Below are 12,518 nucleotides of genomic sequence, written 5' to 3' on the forward strand. Positions count from 1 at the left end.
TGCATATCCCTGCACGTGTGATATCGGCGCATCTCGTCTCGCACGCTTCCCCTCTCTCTCTCACACACACACACACACACACACTCACACAACACTCACCACACCTTGACCACACATTGACCACACCTTGACCACACCTTGACCACACCTTGACCACACCTTGACCACACCTTGACCACACATTGACCACACCTTGACCACACATTGACCACACATTGACCACAGGTGCGATCGGAACAAGCGAATTACACCGAAATAAGCCAAGAAGAAAACTTTAAAAAGAGAAAAAGATACCACTGAGCTCGTTCGCCGTAACGCTTGATATTGGCGACCATCGCTATTCCTTCATACTTTCAATTCTGTGTCCACTCTGGCGCTGTTTTTTTTTTTCTTGTGGCGGTGAAGGGACTCCACACAAACGCACGTGCGGATATCCACTACTCTCCGTGTTGGTGTTTGTCTGTCTGTCTGTCTGTGCGTTCTGCGTGTGTATTTGTCGTGTGTGTGCTGTCCTCTTCGTTGTCCCTTTTTTCCATCACGATTTCACCGTTTCAACGGCATTCCCCCTCCCCCCCCTCACACACACAAGCACACACACACAAACGACGCGATGTTCAACAACCAGGAGAAGAAAGGTGCCAAACAGGCCGTCAGCACCAAGGCAGGTGCTGAGCGTCGCCAGCGGCAGCTCATGTCGGTGCGCCACAAGGCCCACGGTGAGGTTATGAAGCACCTGCGCGCCGAGGACCGGGAAGACCTTGATATGCTTGGTGGTAACGGCCATGTAGCGAAGGTGTGCAACCCGGATGACGTGTGGTCGTACGATGCCAGGTCTACACCTGCTTCAGTGCCCTTACAGCTACTTCCCACCCTCGTCGAGATGTGTATGAGAGGCTCGACAGACCGCGAGGTGTTTCAGGGTACGCTGCTGATCCGCAAAATACTCTCTGTCGAGAAGGACCCACCGTATGATGCCGTGACATCGAGCGGCGTGGTTCCGCACTTGGTGGCCCTGCTACAGCGTGATGACTACCCGGAGCTGCAGTTCGAGTCTGCCTGGGCTTTGACGAACATCGCTGCAGGCACGTCAGAGAACACAATGTTGCTCGTTTCCTGTGGCGCGATTCCCCGCTTTGTGGCCCTGCTGGGGTCGCCAAACGCAGACTGCCGCGATCAGAGCGCATGGGCGATCGGCAATCTTTCTGGTGAGGGAGCGGCCTGCCGAGACGAGGCGTTGAGCCACGGCGCCATGGTTGCACTGCTGAACGTGCTCAGCGTGAAGGAGCAGCCAATCCACGTTCTACGCAACGTTACATGGGCCGTGTCGAATTTGTGCCGCTGCAAGCCGCTGCCGCCGCTGGAACGTGTAGCAATCGCGCTGCCGATGCTGGTGGATCTTTTGAACAGCGCAGATGATCAGCTCATTGTTGATGCTGCGTGGGGTATATCATATATCAGTGACGGCCCAGCGGATCGTGTTCAGGCCGTTCTTGAGGCTGGCGCTATTCCACGTATTGTGCAGCTGCTGTCCGTTCCAAGTACGAATGTGAAGCTGCCGGCGATTCGCATAATCGGCAACGTCGCCGCGGGCACAGACGAGCAGACTCAGGTTATCATCAACAGTGGTGCTTTACCGGCCATGGCTGAGTTGTTGCGCCACCCAAAGCGCGCGCTGCGCAAGGAGACATGTTGGACTCTTTCCAACATCGCTGCTGGGCCGGCCTTCCAGATCGAAGCACTCGTGAACGCGAACATTTTTATCCCCATCATGGAGTGTCTTTGCGCGCCAGAGCTCGACGTAAAGAAGGAAGCGGTGTGGACTATCGCAAACGTCACACTCTGCGGCGCAGCTGCGCATTTGAAGTACCTTGTCAATATCGGCGTTATCCCAGCATTGTGCGAGACTCTGCGTACCTACGACCCGAAGATCGTGACGGTTGCGCTGGAGGCGGTGCAGTGCTTCCTCCAAGCCGGTGAGGATGAGAAGATGTCGGGCAGCACCGAAGAGAATATTATAGCGAAGCAGGTAATGGAGTGTGGTGGAATAGATTCCATTGAGCATCTGCAGACGCACGCTGACAAGAACGTGTACAACATTGCCCTTCAGATCCTGGAGAGCTTTTTCACGACTGAGGACGATGTGGGCCTGGTGGACAGCGCTGGGGGTGCCGGCATGATGGATTTCGCACAGGGAAACTCCAACGTCGGCGGCGGGCAGTTCAGTTTTTAAAATCTGAGAATCAACGGGGTAGGTGTCTCTCGAGGAGGATACTGGCCAACGTTTAAGGAAAAACAACAGCAAAAGATTGTACAATAGAGGCGTACGCAGGGTGAAGAAAATTTGTGTAGCAGGATGAGGAGTGTGCTTGTGTGTGTGTGTGTGTGTTTGTGCCTGTGGTCGGAGCGGAGGGTGGGCGATGCGAGCGGATAGAAAAGGAAGAGGGAGACCTGCAGGCGAGCCGGTCGGCATGTATTTCCCTGCCGGCTTCCAGATTCGGTAAATCGCTCATGCTCACGCGCATGCTGTTTTGTTCTCTTGTGCTCGTCAACGTTCGCATGTACACCTCGTCAGCCTTGCGGTTGCTATTGCCCCATGGCCGCGTTTGGAAGCTCTTCATTCTTTCGATGTGCCCCTCCCCCTTTTTTGCCGTCTTGTGCGAGTGGGTAAGAGAGCCTACCCCTCTTCCCAATTACGTACGCGTGCGCGTGCATACACACACACACACACACACACACAAGCACACAAGCACACACACACAAACGACGCGATGTTCAACAACCAGGAGAAGAAAGGTGCCAAACAGGCCGTCAGCACCAAAGCAGGTGCTGAGCGTCGCCAGCGGCAGCTCATGTCGGTGCGCCACAAGGCCCACGGTGAGGTTATGAAGCACCTGCGCGCCGAGGACCGGGAAGACCTTGATATGCTTGGTGGTAACGGCCATGTAGCGAAGGTGTGCAACCCGGATGACGTGTGGTCGTACGATGCCAGGTCTACACCTGCTTCAGTGCCCTTACAGCTACTTCCCACCCTCGTCGAGATGTGTATGAGAGGCTCGACAGACCGCGAGGTGTTTCAGGGTACGCTGCTGATCCGCAAAATACTCTCTGTCGAGAAGGACCCACCGTATGATGCCGTGACATCGAGCGGCGTGGTTCCGCACTTGGTGGCCCTGCTACAGCGTGATGACTACCCGGAGCTGCAGTTCGAGTCTGCCTGGGCTTTGACGAACATCGCTGCAGGCACGTCAGAGAACACAATGTTGCTCGTTTCCTGTGGCGCGATTCCCCGCTTTGTGGCCCTGCTGGGGTCGCCAAACGCAGACTGCCGCGATCAGAGCGCATGGGCGATCGGCAATCTTTCTGGTGAGGGAGCGGCCTGCCGAGACGAGGCGTTGAACCACGGCGCCATGGTTGCACTGCTGAACGTGCTCAGCGTGAAGGAGCAGCCAATCCACGTTCTACGCAACGTTACATGGGCCGTGTCGAATTTGTGCCGCTGCAAGCCGCTGCCGCCGCTGGAACGTGTAGCAATCGCGCTGCCGATGCTGGTGGATCTTTTGAACAGCGCAGATGATCAGCTCATTGTTGATGCTGCGTGGGGTATATCATATATCAGTGACGGCCCAGCGGATCGTGTTCAGGCCGTTCTTGAGGCTGGCGCTATTCCACGTATTGTGCAGCTGCTGTCCGTTCCAAGTACGAATGTGAAGCTGCCGGCGATTCGCATAATCGGCAACGTCGCCGCGGGCACAGACGAGCAGACTCAGGTTATCATCAACAGTGGTGCTTTACCGGCCATGGCTGAGTTGTTGCGCCACCCAAAGCGCGCGCTGCGCAAGGAGACATGTTGGACTCTTTCCAACATCGCTGCTGGGCCGGCCTACCAGATCGAAGCACTCGTGAACGCGAACATTTTTATCCCCATCATGGAGTGTCTTTGTGCGCCAGAGCTCGACGTAAAGAAGGAAGCGGTGTGGACTATCGCAAACGTCGCATTCTGCGGGTCAGCTGTGCAGTTGAAGTACCTTGTCAATATCGGCGTTATCCCAGCATTGTGCGAGACTCTGCGTACCTACGACCCGAAGATCGTGACGGTTGCGCTGGAGGCGGTGCAGTGCTTCCTCCAAGCCGGTGAGGATGAGAAGATGTCGGGCAGCACCGAAGAGAATATTATAGCGAAGCAGGTAATGGAGTGTGGTGGAATAGATTCCATTGAGCATCTGCAGACGCACGCTGACAAGAACGTGTACAACATTGCCCTTCAGATCCTGGAGAGCTTTTTCACGACTGAGGACGATGTGGGCCTGGTGGACAGCGCTGGGGGTGCCGGCATGATGGATTTCGCACAGGGAAACTCCAACGTCGGCGGCGGGCAGTTCAGTTTTTAAAATCTGAGAATCAACGGGGTAGGTGTCTCTCGAGGAGGATACTGGCCAACGTTTAAGGAAAAACAACAGCAAAAGATTGTACAATAGAGGCGTACGCAGGGTGAAGAAAATTTGTGTAGCAGGATGAGGAGTGTGCTTGTGTGTGTGTGTGTGTGTTTGTGCCTGTGGTCGGAGCGGAGGGTGGGCGATGCGAGCGGATAGAAAAGGAAGAGGGAGACCTGCAGGCGAGCCGGTCGGCATGTATTTCCCTGCCGGCTTCCAGATTCGGTAAATCGCTCATGCTCACGCGCATGCTGTTTTGTTCTCTTGTGCTCGTCAACGTTCGCATGTACACCTCGTCAGCCTTGCGGTTGCTATTGCCCCATGGCCGCGTTTGGAAGCTCTTCATTCTTTCGATGTGCCCCTCCCCCTTTTTTGCCGTCTTGTGCGAGTGGGTAAGAGAGCCTACCCCTCTTCCCAATTACGTACGCGTGCGCGTGCATACACACACACACACACACACACACGCAGAGGTTTGCGTACAGGATTCTTCCATGGGCAGGAGGTTTTGTTGTAGGGAAAGGGCGGGGTGTACGGCAACGTTGTGTAAGGGATTGTGCCCCATTCCCTTCGGGAGACCATTTTTTTCTGGCTAGAGAGCTTGCCCTTTTTTTTCCCTCACCCCGTTTTCTTTCACTATTTGCTGACGAACTATCTTTTGTATATGCTGATGTTTTTTTGTCGGTGCGTGTGTGTGTGTGTGTGTGTGTCGTTGTGTGCGTAGTGCACCGCCGCCGTAGCGCTGAAGGTCTCGCACGTCTCCCTTCCTCTGTAGTGAAAAAAGAGAGTTAAACGCAGGCGTGTGCCTCCTCCCCCGGAAAGATGTCTGGATTTATAAAAGACGGGGGAATCCACTCAATGCGACTACTACACCTTCTCATTTTTATTATGAAGGCTGTTTTGTTGTAGTGGCGCTTCATTGCCATGCATTGCTGTAAAGTAAGTACACACCGTGTCTGTCTGTGTGCGTTTGTATGTGTGTGTGTGTGTGTGTGTGTGTTTGCGAGTGTGTCCGAGGCTTATATTTTATTTCTTTACTTGGCTCATCTCCTCCTCCAGAATTTTCATGCGCGCCCATGTGTGTCCGGATTTCTATCCACTACACCTAAAAAAAAGACTCCGTTCGTAACGTTGTTCCCCTCCCCCCCTCCCCCCCACCACCACCACCACCACCACCACCCATCCGCCCGTCTCCGTCTCCTGTCTGGATGCTTTTATTAGTCTCCCTCTCTCTCTTACATTGTGCTTCTGTTTCTCAGGGGCGACGGGGCTGTGGGCACCTTAGGGTGCGGTAGTGGCGCGGTGGTGGGGGCAAGAGCGAGGCCGACTCTCCTCTGTTAGAGAAATCACCGAACAGATCGAGTTATGTCCCTCTCCCCGACACAGGTGTACGCACACTCAGAACGTAAAAAAGGGGGAGGGATATACACAGCGAATGTGGGGTACGTTTGTGTACGTGCGTGTGGGGGTAACTCTACAATTCTCTCTCTATTGTTGTGCTTCCTCTTTTGAAAAAATTGTCTTCCGAAGTGTACTTTGCAAAAGAAAAGCTCTCTTGAAAAATAGTAGTACACGTACACACACACACACACGTACACACGTACACACACACACACACACACACACACACACACACCCACACCCACACCCACACACACCTACACACGTACACATACATACCGAGACACGTGCTGGCAAAAGCTTTGAATAGGAAAGAAACGTTCCTGATTGCTGAGAAGCCTTTCATAACGCCAAAGGATCTCGGAAAAGTGGACTTGCCCGAGCGAAGAGGCACATGGGAGGAGGAGGAGGAAGAGGGGAGGAGGCAAGCACGCTTTATATAGACAGACAGACAGACAGACTGGTACTGGATTTGTTCTACACTCCCGTTGCCTGCGATGGTGAGCCCAGTGTCGACCTTGGCGTGTGGTAAGATTTGTTTTTTCTTCTGTAGAGGGATCCCATCGGTATCAAACAGTATTCTTCGTAGCGTGTGTGCGCTTTCATTCTCTGAGTTGATGTAGGGCAACTGAGGCACGTGCGCTGACACGAAGAGGGGGTTGTCCTCCATCCTTGCAATCTTCCCTCCCCCCTCCTCCCCCCCCCTGAATGTGGTCATGTGTTTTTCATTTTTCTCTCCGCCATTTTCTCTCTCATTTTACGTGAACGCGGCCACTACTTCCACTTTACTACACACACTCATACCCTGAATCTTCTCTCCCCCCTTTCCCGGACATCTTTAGAGGTGACACGGACCGTAGACGAGTAGGAGGCGCACGGCTCTCTCTGTTGACTATTGTTGTGCGTTCTCCCTCTCTCCCCCTCAAATACACACACACACACACAAATTGCTGCTGCTCTTTTTTTTTTTTGTTCTCTTGAGGGTAGCCTCGCTTCTCATATCACACACTATTTTCTATACTTGGCGATATATCTCTAATCCAAAGAGTCAGGGGGAGGGGGAGCAGCAGCAGCAGCAGGGAGAGGGAGGAGGGAGGAAGGAGAGCTTCTCCTCGGTATGGCGCACGGTGTCTATCGTATTGTGCGCAAGTTGCGTAGTTTCAGTTTTGCAGCGAGCTGCCGAAGTCATCCGTTTGCCTGGTATGCGTGCTTCTGCACTGGGCTCTTCGGTTGGGCCAATTACGCTCAGTACAAGCGTCTCGCATCGATGTTTCCCCAATATGAGCGGTACCTGACAGAGGAGGGCGGTCGCATGTTGGAGGCGAAGCGACAAGAGCTTGCAGAAGTGAGCCGGTACAACAACATGGTGGGTTCCATGCGAAGAGATCTCGCCGGTAAGTGACCAGGGGGTACAGCCTTGATATCGGGGCATGGTTGCGTGTGCTCCCCTGTATATTGCGGTTCTTTGCGCACCACAGCAGCAGCAGCAAAAAAAGAGGGAAGTGACTGATTCGGGGCGGCTGTAAGAGCGGCACTCCAATCCTGCTGCTGGTACGTGGCCGTTGTATGCTCATCTTTACCGCACGGCGTACTAGCTGCTTTTTTTTTTTTGCCCGCTCCGTATGTTGTGTCAGTTGTAGTTTTCATGTTTGTGCGCTTCCCTCTCTCCCTCCCTCCCCCCTCCCCCCCAAAAAAAACATAAAAGCGCCTGGGCAACGTTCCTTTCTGTGGCTACATGCCCACGCGGCGGGGGGGGGAGGGGGGGAGGGAGGGAGGGGTGAGCGATGACTGAGCAGTGATGGTTTTGGCCTTTTCCGTCTAAAAAGCTTTGCTTCTTTGTTTTAATAGACGTTTCCAGTTTCTCAAGACCCCATGTGGCCGTAACGGGTGTGCACTCGAGCGTTCTGCTCTTTCTTTAGGGGCAATAGCGACGAGATGTGGCGTTAGCGGTCTGTATGTATGTGTCTCCCCTTCCCTCTTGTGTCACCATGCTACGTGTTTTCATGTTTCTCGTCCCTTTCCGGTCCCGTTGCTCTTTCTTCTTACGCAGGGAAGTGAGAGATCAGCTGCGTCATTATCGACTTACACACACACACACACACACACCGGGGGGGGGGGAGGAGAGTCCAGCAAGCGGGAGACGGTAAAACGTCTCTCTTATCATGTGTAGGCTCTAGAAGAGGCAAGCAAGCGGCTCCATCTTCCTCCCCTTCCCTCCCCCCTCTCTTTCCCGATACACACACACCGAACATATTCATCAGTCATCTCTGCTCTGCTCTCTCTCTTTCACACACACACGAGGAGCCATGCCGTGTATGCCACTTCGCGATTTTGTCGTTTTGTTCGACAAGCAGCTTCACCAGCTGACTCTCTACTATCTGGCAAATGGGTTCTTCACGCTGCCCACGGCAGTGGTGTCTATCGCTAGTGTGGTGGTGTGCGGCTCTCTGGCACTTGCCACTTGCAGTGGGAATGGCGGCGCTGCCGTGTCTTCGATTTCTGCACCACTGCTCTTCACAAGCTTCACCTCATTTGTGTCCCTGTCGTTACTCACGTTAATGACGCTAACGCTCTGTTACCGAGTAGTGGGTGGGCGCTTTGTCTACGCAGCACGGGCAACTGATTTTGAGGTGGACTGGATCCTCGACACTCTCTGTCGGCCCATGACCGAAGGCCTCGTGAACCTCCTTTTGGCGCCGGAGAAGCGTCGTCAGCGCGGCGTATTCTTCATGAGCCTGTGTACTATTGGCGAGGCTGGAAAGTTTCTTTCCTTTTGGTCCACATGCACGTTGGCGTCGATGGTCTGGTGCGGCTGCAATGTGCGGCGGGCTTGGCGCCTACCCCAGATTGTAGACTGATTGTCGCTTGTCTATTCATTTTATGCGATCATATCCCTGATGGCCGCGGTCACCTCGGTTTAGGGTGTCCGTGTGGGCTGGCGGCCTCGTGGGAAAGCTGAACAGCTCCTCTACCCTTGCCAATGCCAAGCCATTACGGATGGGTGGCCGAGGTCAAACAATTCACGACATGTGAGAGGAGAGGAGGGAGGGAGGGAGGAATGTTTTCACCACGTTGTCAGTGATGTGTAACGGGCTCGGCTTTGGGTATACCTGCGCAGCGGGAGTAGGCATATGATGTGCGTGGCGGAGGCGTTGCTCAGGTGAATAGCTCAGTATTGCTTTAGTGTGCGTGCGCAGAGCTGTTTTGTCCCACAACGCGAAGGACCTGTGACGCACTGCGGCTGGCGTGTTGGGGGTCGATTCATGTATGATGTTGTGTGAACAGAGATGGTCGCGGTGGGTAAAAAAAATATATATTATGTAGGAGTCGTCTATGTGTACACCCGTTGATGCACATCGACTTGCTGCTCCTCTGCTGAGCTCCCTCCCGCAGTGTTTTCTTTCACTATCCTTACCCTTACCTCTGACTTTGTACACGAACACTCTATCGCGTCTCCCTGTCCTTATACGGGGACCCCCTTTCTCGTTTCTTTGTGGTGGCGGGCTGCCATGTGCATGTCGGTGGATCACCAACCAGTGTGCGCAGCACAAAGTCATACGGGAAAGGACCCGCATGTATTGTTGGGTGTGTTTTTAGGGGTTTGCCGTTTTTGCACGTGCCACCAGGGCTCGAGTTCCCGATCTGCTTTCAACTCTCTCTCCCCCTTCTCCTCCCCCCCCCTGCGAAGTCATTCTTGCATGGTCTTCTTCCCGTTCTTCCTCACCTCAACTCCCACGCTCATTGTCGTACGCGTGTTTATATTTGCCCTCCCCTCCCCCGCTTTTTTTTTCCGTTTCTCTCACAGTGCGCGTGTGCGATTGTGGAGCTGCGTCCGGCAGGTGCGTGTTATAACCCCGAGGTTGACCCCCCCCTCCCCCCTCCCCCCCTCTGCATTGTGCAGGTCCCGTTTCACATTTGGTGTGTTTTACGGCAGCGTCCATGAGCCGTGCTGGGAGTCTTTTTGATTCTCGTAATGGCCGCCGGAGAGAGGAGCAGCGGCGCAGCAGCCGTGACGATCGCGGTGGCCATGGTCGATCTTTAACGCCTCGCTCTTCCCATGACAGCTACGGGTCGCACCAGCAGCAACAGCCGCGGCAGCAGCGGCATGATCACAATCGTGACTATGCTGGCACGCCGCAGGCCTCGGTTTCAACGTTGGATGTCGATCCCGTCGCGGATCGTCAGCGTGAGCGCAAGGCGCGGCGTCGACAGGAAAGACTTGAGAAGAAACAATCCCGTATATTGAAACATGAGCGATGGGTCCAGAGATGTCAGCAAACGCGACAAGAGGCGCGGGAGCGTAGGGCAGCTGAGCCGTATGAGCGAGAGCGTAAACGCCAGCGGGCGGGGAGGGCCGCCACGTCCAGGGATGCGAAGGACATCAAGCGCCACAAGGTCGATGCGGCCTCAAAAGACAAGGGCGCGATGTGTGTGCCTGGGACAGATAGTGTACTTGTCAAGAGGAAAAAATCTCTTGCCGGCCTAAAGGCAGACGCGGCCAAGTCCAGTGCTGGTAGTCGCGCTGTTGCCGGTGCTGAACCCGCAACGGCTTCTGTTGTGGCGGCAGCCTTTCCCGCCTCCTCACCCGCAGACACGACCGCCGTCCCTCCTCAGGTGACAGAGAAAGTTCGTCGCTTTGTGAATAAGCTGACGACGGCGAATGTCGTCGACCTCACGAAGGATTTGAGCGACTACATGCTGACACCAGGTGTGTCTCGAGCGAGTGTCGTGAAGGGTCTTGCTCAGCAGATCGAACGTCTCTGTCGCCTGGAGGCAGGTCCGCTCAGCACAACCGGCACGTTGCCGTTCGCGGGTTTGCTGCGAGGGATGCAGCTTCTGCATGGAAGCCAGGTTGGTTCTGAGCTTGTGGAGCGTGTTAGCCTTTCTTTGAAGGCACAACTGGCTGCCGCGGAGGAGGCGGCTGCAGGCAATACACTTATGGTGCTAGCGCAACTATACCTCCTGTATGGCGTGGACGTTGTGTTTATCATGTCACTGCTCCGAACACTGCTTCGTCAGGGGACACGTCTCATGGAGCAGGGCGAGGGAGATAGTGCGAAGGCGTCTACCTCCTCCTCCTCTCCAAACGCGGGCTCCGTGGTAGCAGTCCAGGCTGTTTGCGCGTGCGCTTGTGGGTTGGCTTTGATGCGCGCGTGCGGTGAGAAGCTACTCAAGGAGAGCCCCGCAGAGCTGGAGGCCTCCTTGCAGGTGGCGCGGCGTGCATCTGCTGAGATGCGCAACATAACCGGCACGGCTCGATTCGCTGCGCTAGTGGAGGTGATGAGTGACATTGCCTCTGGTCGCACCTGCAGAGCCCGCCGGACGACAACCGAGGTGGCTGCTCCAGTCGAAGCCATGCTGGAGGACCTCTGCTCGTTGTTACCGGGTCAGGAGAAGGCTACCGCCACGCAGCGTCGCACAATGAAGCGCCTGGTGCTGACCACCAACATCATGTCAGGGCTGACGTGGTTGCAGGTGACGTCGTCAGCGAAGCCACCGCGGTGGTACATGCCAGGGGTGATGATGGATGACGCGTTGAGCTACGACGCTGAGGGGGACTACAGTGCGGCGGCGAGCGCAACTACGCCCTCCGGTCGGATCTCAGGGATTAAGGAGGATGGGCGCAGCTGCTTACCTCCAACCTCGCACCGTCTTTCGACTGGAGACGACGAGAGCGAACCGGTAGATGAGGTGGACGAGGTGGAGCTTAAACGCGAGAGGGTGGCGCGCATGCGCACAGAGGAAAAGGCGTTGAACGGTCAGCGTCTCCACACAGAACACAAGCGTGATATCTTCAAGTGCATCGCAAGTGCCACAGACGACCTGGAATGCTTCACGATGCTCATGTACCGCGACCCGCGCTACACACGCTTCCATGACGTGTGCGCGGTGCTGTTGCAGTGCTCCTGCCAGGAGCGCAGGTACAACCCGTACTACGTCCAAGTGCTGATGCGCTTCTGCAGTGCAAAGTCGGCGTGCGTGAAGACGCTTCAATTCGCTATCTGGGACCGATTCAAGGCCATCCGAATCGAAGGAGCCGATGTCATTGGCTACTTCAACTTTTCGTGTTGCATCGCAGACCTGATGGAACACAACGTATACAACCTGGGTTTGCTTCGAGGCCTCGATCTGGAGAACACAAACAAGACGATCGGCCTCTTCACGCGCATTCTGCTGCTACGATTGATCTTTCAGCTGTCTGCGTCACGACTGACGCAGCTTTTCTTTGGAGGAGATGGCCGCAGCGCGCACGATTTGCAGGTGGATACGAGTGCACTGCGCCAACTACTGATCAAGTTTATGTCACTTTATTTTGTAGACGAGAACGTCTCGAAGCGGTGGCTGCCTAATTTTTTTGATGTCGTCGCTGCAGGCACAAGCTTTGATGGCTCTGCCGCCGCTGAGCCGCAGGCAGCACTAGCGGCAAATGCAGACGGCGATGCTGCCAAAGCACTAATAGCTCGGAGTACGGCTGTTTGCCGATCCTCAGCGTTGCCAGCTAATGCATCAGCGCCATCACACGTGGCACTCTCGACGCCCAACTCGTTTTCCTCGACGGATGTGATGCTCGAGCAGTTCATGAAGCGTGTCCAAGTGGTTTACAAGGCGCTCAAGCAGGGCATCTCGTGAGTGCGACCAGTTCGTACGCGTCATTTGTTCTTCGCATTAAATCGATACGCGTAATCTAAC

General features: G+C 55.0%; 5 protein-coding genes across 5 annotated transcripts; all 5 read left to right on the top strand.

Annotated features, from left to right (window-relative positions):
- Positions 1 to 610: 610 nt before the first annotated feature.
- On the top strand, positions 611 to 2,230 carry JKF63_02910 (uncharacterized protein; the record flags this gene model as incomplete). Its single annotated transcript, XM_067898934.1, has 1 exon — positions 611 to 2,230. One exon carries the CDS (start codon positions 611 to 613, stop codon positions 2,228 to 2,230), a length of 1,620 nt encoding a protein of 539 aa, XP_067755378.1.
- A 538-nt stretch (positions 2,231 to 2,768) lies between these two features.
- JKF63_02911 (uncharacterized protein) lies at positions 2,769 to 4,388 on the top strand (the record flags this gene model as incomplete). The annotated part of the gene is made up of 1 exon (XM_067898935.1): positions 2,769 to 4,388. The coding sequence occupies one exon, from the start codon at positions 2,769 to 2,771 to the stop codon at positions 4,386 to 4,388; it is 1,620 nt and encodes a 539-aa protein (XP_067755379.1).
- Positions 4,389 to 6,945: 2,557 nt separating this feature from the next.
- Positions 6,946 to 7,230, top strand: JKF63_02912 (uncharacterized protein; the record flags this gene model as incomplete). Its single annotated transcript, XM_067898936.1, has 1 exon — positions 6,946 to 7,230. The coding sequence occupies one exon, from the start codon at positions 6,946 to 6,948 to the stop codon at positions 7,228 to 7,230; it is 285 nt and encodes a 94-aa protein (XP_067755380.1).
- Positions 7,231 to 8,134: 904 nt separating this feature from the next.
- On the top strand, positions 8,135 to 8,686 carry JKF63_02913 (uncharacterized protein; the record flags this gene model as incomplete). The annotated part of the gene is made up of 1 exon (XM_067898937.1): positions 8,135 to 8,686. The coding sequence occupies one exon, from the start codon at positions 8,135 to 8,137 to the stop codon at positions 8,684 to 8,686; it is 552 nt and encodes a 183-aa protein (XP_067755381.1).
- Positions 8,687 to 9,767: 1,081 nt separating this feature from the next.
- On the top strand, positions 9,768 to 12,458 carry JKF63_02914 (uncharacterized protein; the record flags this gene model as incomplete). Its single annotated transcript, XM_067898938.1, has 1 exon — positions 9,768 to 12,458. The coding sequence occupies one exon, from the start codon at positions 9,768 to 9,770 to the stop codon at positions 12,456 to 12,458; it is 2,691 nt and encodes an 896-aa protein (XP_067755382.1).
- Between the last annotated feature and the right edge of the window lie 60 nt (positions 12,459 to 12,518).

The sequence above is a fragment of the Porcisia hertigi genome, chromosome 30, assembly GCF_017918235.1.
Source record: "Porcisia hertigi strain C119 chromosome 30, whole genome shotgun sequence".
In the NCBI taxonomy this organism is placed as follows: domain Eukaryota; phylum Euglenozoa; class Kinetoplastea; order Trypanosomatida; family Trypanosomatidae; genus Porcisia; species Porcisia hertigi.